At 52.5% G+C, this 9,121-nt stretch overlaps 1 protein-coding gene across 1 annotated transcript; it reads right to left on the bottom strand.

Annotated features, from left to right (window-relative positions):
• Positions 1-1,479: 1,479 nt before the first annotated feature.
• ADRB3 (adrenoceptor beta 3) lies at positions 1,480-5,088 on the bottom strand. The gene is made up of 2 exons (XM_043564271.1): positions 2,949-5,088; positions 1,480-2,198 (listed from the first exon to the last, which is right to left on the bottom strand). Exons 1-2 carry the CDS (start codon positions 4,120-4,122, stop codon positions 2,176-2,178), a joined length of 1,197 nt encoding a protein of 398 aa, XP_043420206.1. The 5' UTR covers positions 4,123-5,088; the 3' UTR covers positions 1,480-2,175.
• Positions 5,089-9,121: the final 4,033 nt, after the last annotated feature.

The following is a 9,121-nucleotide window of genomic DNA, read 5'->3' as shown; positions in this document are numbered from 1 at the left end:
TTCAGAGGATGGTTGTTTGCTCAGGCCCCGTTAGCAAAAGCAGCCTGCTCAGCATCCAAGATGTAAATCTCCCCCAGCCTGACACCTGGCCACAAGTTGCCGGAGAGACGACCAGAATGGCTGACTCTCCATCTGTCAGATGCACTGGTGACAGTTTGCAGATGGAGTCCACAGCCCAGTGCAAGTCTAAACACTCTAAAGGAGCCTGACAGCTGGCACATGGGTGTGTGTCGAGCAAGACTCACGCAGTATGAGCTCTTGGAAAACATTCAAGGACATTTCTCCAAGCCAGAGCCCCACTCTCTGCCCCCCTCCCAAAAATCATCCTTCTTCCCTGCCCAGGAATGACTGGACAGCTTTCCTCAGTGATGTTGCAAAAATATCCAGAGATGGAGAGAGGAGGCCCTCTTACTTATCCCAGGCCAAAGCAAGACTTCTTTCTCCACTAAGCATTCAAAAGTTGAGTTCTTGCCAAGAAACCTCCCACACACCTCGGACCCCAGAGATCTCACACTGCTCTGGATTCAAAAGGAGAAAGTCATCTTTGGTATGCAAACATCCTGAGAAATAAAACATGGGCTCCTGGAGGAAAGGGAGCCGCATAGCCCAGGTCAAATTCACAGGGAACACCCATATGTGGAAATCCACTGGGCTTATCCTCAGGACAGATCAAAATTTCATAACTCCGGAGCCCCCAAACCCACCTTGTGCACCGCACACCGCTGTCGCACAGCACATTAAATATTTGATGATTTCCTGGTCATCCTGTACCTCAGCCCGGGCAATGGTCTCTGCTTACGGAGTTTAAGTAAGAACTCGCAAAATGATTCAGTGGTTGCCACAGAAATTTCCTTTCCATAGGAAACTGCTGATAAGGTTCATAAGAATTGGAAATAAGGAAACAACTTTATCAACTGGCTCAAACTTGGGACTCCAGTTTTACTTCAAGAGGATAACATTGATTTCTGCAGCCCAGGAAAGGTAGAGGTTATGGAAAGGAAGCATCAGAATACATTTGTAACCAAAGACATTTGCCCAACACAGACAACACTCTGGGCCTCCAGACACACATACACGTACAACACTAGACAAAACTGGTTCCCGAGGGCAATGGGATCTTAGGAATTCACTGCTGGCTTATAGCATGGGAGCTGTCATATGCCCATAGGCCCTGATCCTGAGCACAGCAAACTCTGTCCTCCTATGAGCACTACACTCAAGTCTTTGGGTAGCATGGCTTTGCTACCCACTTGCAACTGGGTTCCATGAATTTTGGAAAGGTGGACAAACAGGAGTGTCAAAGGCTTAAACTCACTCCCCTTTACCCAAACAGACTTCTCATTTTTTGTTTCATGAGGATTAGGAAGAGAGGGGCAAGGACTAGTCCTAATTTACCGCATCTGTCAAAAGCCAGCTCTAAGAAGGGTGTAAGTGGATTATGGGGGTGGTGCGGGATGGAGAAAAGAAGGCAATGGAGGAATCACATTCAGTAATATTTATTCATTTGATGCTAAAAGGAAAAGAAGGGATCTGTTCTAATGGTTCGGCCTCCTATGAATCCCGGAGCCACCCCCCCAACCCCCTCCAAAAAAAAACCCTGAAGAAGTCCTTCTGGCACTGCTGTGAGGTAGATCAGAGCTGTCCTGTGTCCAAAGTGGGGGAGGCCGGTGCTTAGAGATCCGTAGCGATGTGTCAGGGACAAAACCCCAAAGCTGCACCTTTGCTAGCTTCCTGCTCCCAGCCTAGGCCACAGAGCAAGCAGCGAGCGTGGGGAGCACTGAGTGGTCCGTCAGGTCTAGGCAGCAGGAGGGATGGAAGGAGGAGTGCTGTCTCTGCCCTAAGCACACAGCGCAGAAGTGAGCAAGGTGACAGGTGTCCCACCAAAGCTAGTCCGGCTGCTCCAGGCTGCTGGATACTTCAGCTGCTGAGGTAGTGGTGAAGCTCAGGGCTTAGAAAAGTTCTCTCAGAAACAGAGAGGCAGAGAGGATAGTGAAAACCCACCTGCTAAAGATTTTCCCTCCCCAGTCGGCCCCCCTTCCCACCCCAAGGCCAAGTCACCAGTTTCTGGAGGTCAGAGATTTCCAGCTGGGAAACTCCACAGGGCTCATTCTAAACAGAGGCCAGAGGCTTTCCAAAAGTTCTGGATGAACAGAGTTGTTTCTTGTCGTTCAGGACCTAAGAAATTCCCCCAGGAAGCCCTGAAAAATGGAGATAATATATCTTGGGGTGAGGGGCACAGGGTGGGAACAGAAGCCCTAAAGAGCAGGGGTGAAACTCAGGGACCCTGAAAAGAATATGTATGTAATCACACAAAAGCATCCGGGCTCCACCCAGCCACAAAATACCCACCCCCATCTCCAGCCCTGTTCCTGCCAGGGAGAAGAACTGGGGCTCACAGGTTCCCCTACTCCTGTTTACCCTTCATAGCCGAAGCAGAGTCTCACCTCCACAGCTATCAAACCTTTCAAAGAAACCACAGCTAAGACTAAGGGCCGGGGGGGGGGGGGGGGGGGGGGGGGGGGGGGGGGGGGGGGGGGGGGGGGGGGGGGGGGGCGGGGGCCTCTATTCTTCTCCGCAAGTCAAAGCCAGCCCAAGTGGCGGCAAGAAATATGGGAGGCCAAAGAACTGGGCTAGAAAATCTAGAGCTGACCAGGCAGGCCCACGGTAAAGCCGCACTTCCTGGCCACACTTCCCGCACTGGGTCCTGGGGTGAAGAACAATCCTCCGCCCTTCTTTGCTTCAACCCTGGGGCAGGTGGGTGGGATGCCGGAGAAAAAAGTGTCCTGGGTTCCCTTTTGGTTCCGTCCTCCTTGTCCCCCTTCTTTCGATGCAGAGACCTCCCCAACCCCACCTTCTCCTCCCGAGCCCCAAACTCTGAGAAATGACCACATGAGACACCGAATGCTTCCAGATCCTGAGCCGCCAACCCCTTCGCTTCGGTTACCTACCCGACTCTGCGGGCCTGGTCAGCGTCGCAGGGGCATCCGAAGTTTCTCCAGCCCCGGAGGCTGCTGCGTGGCGCACCTCCCGCCGGCAGCGGCACAGCAGGCGGCGAAAGGCGCTGCGAAAGTCGGGGCTGCGGCAGTAGATGAGCGGGTTAAAGGCGGAGTTGGCATAGCCTAGCCAGTTAAGGGCCAGGAAAGCCGGGCTGGGAACCAGAGAGGGGCCCCCGAGGGCGCGCACCACGTTGGCCACAAAGAAGGGCAACCAGCAGAGAGAGAAGGTCCCCATGATGAGACCCAAGGTGCGCAGGGCCCGGTGTTCCCGGAGAGGCAGAAGGCGCGCGGGCCGCCGCCCGTAGGAGGGCACCCCTGCGGGAGAAGCGCAAGGCCCCGCCGGGGCGGGGGACAGAGAGCGAGACGCGGCCGGCGGAGACTCCCCTGGCGGGAAGCGACCCAGCTCTCCGCGCAGCAGGCGCAGCTGGCGCGTAGCCACGACGAAAACGCGCGCGTAGACGAAGAGCATCACAAGGAGCGGAAGGTAGAAGGAGACGGAGGAGGAGAGCAGCGCGTAGGGTATGTTGGAGGCGAAGGCGCAGCAGTGCGGATTGGAGTGGCAGCGCTGCGCCTCGGCGTCGGCTCCCACGCGCCACCATTTGCTCATGATGGGCGCAAACGACACCGCCGCTGACACGACCCACACCAGTACCACGGCTGCCCGGGCGCGCCGTTTGGTGACCAGGGCGCCGTAGCGCAGCGGGTTCGTCACTGCCAGGTAGCGGTCCACGGCCAGGGCGCACAGGGTTTCAATGCTGGCCGTCACACACAGCACGTCCACTGAGGTCCACAGCTCGCAACCAGTGGCGCCCAGGGGCCAGTGGCCGGTCAGCGCCAGGGTGGCCCCCGGCGGCACTACCAGGAGTCCCACCACCAGGTCTGCTGTGGCCAGCGAGGTCACGAACACGTTGGTCATGGTCTGGAGTCTCGGCGTCCGAGCGATGGCCACGATGACCAGCAGGTTGCCTCCCACGGTGGCCAGCACGGCCAGCGCCAACAGCGCCCCCGCCAATGCCACCGCCCACGGCACCCCCGGCAGCCCACTCGTGTTGGCAGTATTGGGCGTCAGGGTGGGGGCATCCGGCCACGAAGCCAGAGAGCCGTTCCCGTGAGGCCACGGAGCCATTCCCGCGGCGTGCGTGGGGCGGGAGGGAAAGAGAGAAGGGGTCTCCCAGCTCACCCGGCTCGGGGGCGGGGACAGCGGGGCGTGGGAGCGATTTCCCGGGCCTGGGCCATTTTCCCTAGTTGACCGGGGCGAGAACGCTCAACCTCCCCCCCCCCCCCGGCCCCCCCCCCCCCTACCCGCCCCGGTGCCACTGCTTGGGGTGGGGAGGAGTGGAGGCCCTTAAAGGGGCAGCGGCCAACAGTCTCTATGCTGGGCGCCAGGAAGGGAATTGGAGGGAGGGGAGGGAAATGAGATGGATGTCTGAGTTTTCCTGTAACCTTATCTGGAGTGCCGACACCCGGACTTCTCTGCCACCATGTGCCCACTCCTGCCGTGACCACCGCAGGCACTCAGCGCAACACTCCGTCGGCACTGATTGCCTGGAACACCGCACCAATTTCCCCGGAAGGTCCTGCAGCGACGCTAGCAGAAAGGTCATGAAGACATCACCACCACCGCCTTACCTTGTCAGAGGAAAAGGGAACCCTCCCAGGGCCAGCAAAATGATCCTCACTAGCACCGCACCTACTTGAGGGTCCTTCTCTAAAATATTGTAAGTCAAAGTATCTTCTCTCTTTTCCCAAGACTTCGCGCCAGTGAGACTTGGCCCCTTTCCCTTCTATTTCATTTACCTGCCGTGCCCCTCCAGTTCTCCGTTGTCTTGTTGCTGTTCTTTTCAGTTAGCAGGGAAAATTGATGTTTTCCTGGAGTCTTTATACTTGCCTGCTCATTTGAATTTTGATTAGGCTTCACATAGCCTAAGATGCTGAAAGTTTCCATTTCTCCATCTTCCCCATTGACCCTTGCCCCTTCCACACACCTTTCCACCTAGAGAATTTCTAGATGGGTCCCTGCTTTTAAAATTTCTTTAAAATTGGGGGCACCCAGGTGGCTCAGTCAGGTAAGCATGGGACTTCGGCTCAGGTCACGATCTCAAGGTTGGTGAGTTTGAGCCCTGCCTTGGGCTCTGTGCAGACAACTCGGAGCCTGGAGCCCTGCTTTGGATTCTGTGTCTCCCTCTCTCTCTGGCCCTCCCATGCTCTCTCTCTCTCTCTCTCTCTCTCTTTCTCTCTCTCAAAAATAAACATTAAAAAAATAAATTAAAAATTACCCTTATTTTTTTATGTTTATTTATTTATTTTGGGAGAGCGAGTGAATCCCATGCCCGCTCCGTACTGTCAGGCGCCCCGACATAACACCTTTATTAAATCCTATCACAACCTGATCCTGGAGATGTCTTGCTTCCACCCGGGGTAACAATGGGACAAAAGGGGAAAAAATGATCATGGAAAATGCCTCCGGGGCCATACCCTCACATGTCTCTTTTGAACAGCTCTATATTTCAAAAGAACGCTGTATGGTCTAAGCAATCCCTCTGGGAGGCTGAGCCCGGGGTTGGGAGTAAGAAAGACTGGAGGGGACGTGAGGGCCTAAAATTATCCTTGAGGAGAAAGAACCAGTTTTGTCTCCCAGGGACCCAGCAGCTCACCCACAAGCAGGGTTTGTCAGTGGCTCCCAAGCAAATGCCTTCCATGCCCATGCAGTACCCCAAGCCAACCTTTGGATCCAAGGAAATGCCCACTAGGTGGAGGTGGAAAGCCTATCCTCTGCCCTCCACCCCCAGTCCTGCCCAAGTGGGGCAGGCCCCACTTGGCCTTGAGTCTTGGCTGTGCCCTCTTGCTGATCATCAGGATGTCCACTTCCCAGTTGGGTTTTGCAACACCCCAGAGTGTTGCCAGTTATCTCAAAGGGGTGTCATAAGATTCTCAAAGAGTAATCTCTAAAACAAATACATATCATTCAGCAATTTTTTTCCAGGACATCAGTTGGGGGCCAGGGTGGGGGAAGGGGGCTAGGAAGCCAAGCAACTTCAAAGGCTGTCATTGCTTTAGGGGGTGACTTCTTTATTCCGAACAAGTGCGTAATAATGTTTACATTTTCCAAAAAGACAAGCTTTCCGAAGCCACATGAGTGTGCTTGAGTTTGGGGACTGATTAGGGCAATAACCAAAGGAGAGTGTGAGCAGAGAGATTCCAGGCCCTGTTAGTGAAGGCTTTTATGAGTAAGCAGGGCACTGCCGAAGCACCTGGCATGCTTCCCTCTACTCTGGCCCTTCCTGCTCTCATTCCTAGTCTGGCCTCCCCCTGCCCAAGAGGCTGACAGCCAGAAGGGCTCCTTCTTTTGCCACTTTGGTCCGTGGGATTATTCTGTTTTTCTTGCTTTTGTGCTTTTCAACTTAATCTTTTTTGTGTTTATTTATTTTTGAGAAGAGAGAGGGAGGGAGGGCAAGGGACAGAGAGAGAGGGAGACAGAGGATCCAAAGCAGGCTCCACGATGACAGCAGAGAGCCCCTCGTGGGGCTCGGACTCTGGATCCACGAGTTCATGACCTGAGCCAAAGTCAGAGCTTAACCGACTGAGCCACTCAGGTGCCCCGGGTATGCATTCAACTTTATTCAACCATCAAAATATTCAAAATTCATGTAATAGAAAGTTCCCTTTATCCTGGTTTTCAGCACCCTCACAAGTACCCACCATTAGTCTCTTTTTATCCATCTAGTGATATGTTATATGTAAATAAATCAATACAAGTACATGTGCTTTTGTCCTTTCTTTTCTACACAAATGGTAGTAGAATATCCCCACTATTCAGCACCCTGCTTTTTTTTTTAAGTTTTATTTATTTATTTAGAGAGAGACAGAGACAGCGTGAGCAGGGGAGGGGCAGAGAGAGAGAGAATCCCAGACTGGCTCTGCACCATCAGCGCAGAGCCCGATGGGGGCTCGAACCCATGAAACCATGAGTCTGATGCTTAACCGACTGAGCCACCCAGGTGCCCTGCACCTTGCTTATTTTAACTTAACAATGTATATCTGTAATCCTTCCATACCAATACATAATAGCTTCCCATTTTTAATATTCCATAATATAGCTATACCGTAATCTATGAAAACAATTGGCTACTGATGGACATCTAATTTACTTCCAATCTTTACTAAAAGATGATAGTGCAGTGAATAACTTGAAACGTGTCATTTCACATATGTGTAAGTATATTTATAGAATAAATTCCTGCAGGGGTGCCTGGGTGGCTCAGTTGGTTAAGCATCCAACTTTGGCTCAGGTCGTGATCTCACGGTTCACGAGTTCGAGCCCTGCGACAGGCTCTGTGCTGACAGCTCAGAGCCTGGCCTGCTTCAGATTCTCTCTCTCTCTCTCTCTCTCTCTCTCTCTCTGCCCCTCCCCTGCTCGCACTCTGTCTCTCTCTTAAAAGTTAATTAATTAATTAATTAAGAAAAGAATAAATTCCTGCAGATAGAATTCCTGTATCATAATTTATAAATTTACATTTGCAATTTAGAATTTACTGCCAAATTACCCTCCCCAGGCAATGTACCCATGTATATACTCTTGCCATCATTTTTTTTTTCTTGCCATCATTTTTGCCAGCCAGCTGGAGGTTGGAGGCAAGTGACCTGCTCCTCCGGGAAGTCGTCCTAATGACTGGCCCCAGGAGAATTAGTGCTGCCTGGTCTGTAAAGGTCATCCAAGTCTGGGCAGAAGCATACATTGCCCAGGGAGAGCCCTGGGCCCCCAAATGACCTTTGTTCTGTGCCCTTGGAAGCAGACAGTGAATGTGGGCTTCTTAATCTGCTGAATTCAGGCCCCCCCCCCCCGGGCTGCTGTTTATGTGTTGGGGGCTCCAAGGGTGCAAGTTATCCTGTTGTGTAAGAGGGCAGTTGTGTGATGGTCTGTGATTTAAAATATGTGGTCAGTAGAACCAGAAGAGGCAGAGACTGCTTGGTGGGTAGAGGTTCTAATAGTGGGAGAGGGAGTCTGTCCCTCCCTTGCTTTAGTAGCTGTGGTCGGTCTTATGTGCATCACAACTCTATGTGTGTGTGTGTGTGTGTGTGTGTGTGTGTGTGAGGAGAGAGAGAGAGAAGAAAGAAGCCTAGGGGAGTTTAGGTGACTGAGAGCCTCATACCTCATCCAATGTGTTAGAGGTGTTATAGGCTATGATTTAGAATCTCTCCATCTTGCTTTAAAGTTCTTGGAAGGGACCACAAACTAGGCAGAAGTTTCTTCCCTCTCTTTACCCTGCCTATCTTCTCCAATTAGTCCAGGGGGATAAGATGGTGGTGACATAGAATCGGAGCTAAGGGGTCTTAAAGGTCAAATCTGACACCAACATTTTACAGAATTAAAAGGCCGAGGCCCAGAGGGGAAACTGAGTCTTGGCCACGATCATACAGTAAAGGTTCATTCCTGTCAGAAGCACAGGCATCCAAGGAGCCGGATCGTTTTCCAGAACACCTCCCCTCACTCCCACCAGGCCCCAGAATGGACCACTGCCCTGCCTCTGGAACTGAAAAGAAGTCCCCAACCTAAGACTTTCCTTATGTTCTACAACATGGCGTGGCCAACTCTACACCCTGATGTTTACCAAGGCAAGGAGCTTGAAGGGAGGCAGAGAAGGGGCCTCCATTCTTTGGAAACAAAAGGTCCTCTGGTGCCTAAGCACTAGCCTGGGACAGACCTTATATAGGCAGAGAAAGGATAGACATTCAGGGTTTTCTAACAGTGCCTTTTCTCTTTCTTCCTGGCCATCAACAGAAGAAGGGACCAGGACATATTTCTTTCCCTCCTGAAGTAGAAAAAGAAATATTTGTTTTAGTCTCCTTAAATAATCATGAAGGTCCTTGACTCTTGGTAAAGCTGTCCCCCAGGGGCTGGGAAAGGTCACACACCCCACCTGCAGCGCAGACAAGACTTTCTTCGAGGATCAGTGAGGCACCACCACCCAGGGAGATGGGGTGAGATCAATCCATTGTGGGAGAGAGAGAGCAGGAGAGGCTGCCCACCAGCCCACAGATACATTTCTCTCCTGGCCTTCCAAGGCACCCCTGGATACCGCTTTGCCTGATTTCTTTGCACTTCCTTTCTCTGATCAGGAGAAGGA

The sequence above is a fragment of the Prionailurus bengalensis genome, chromosome B1, assembly GCF_016509475.1.
Source record: "Prionailurus bengalensis isolate Pbe53 chromosome B1, Fcat_Pben_1.1_paternal_pri, whole genome shotgun sequence".
NCBI lineage: Eukaryota > Metazoa > Chordata > Mammalia > Carnivora > Felidae > Prionailurus > Prionailurus bengalensis.
The sequence above is the reverse complement of the archived record's forward strand: the minus strand, read 5'-3'. Positions and strand labels throughout refer to the sequence as shown.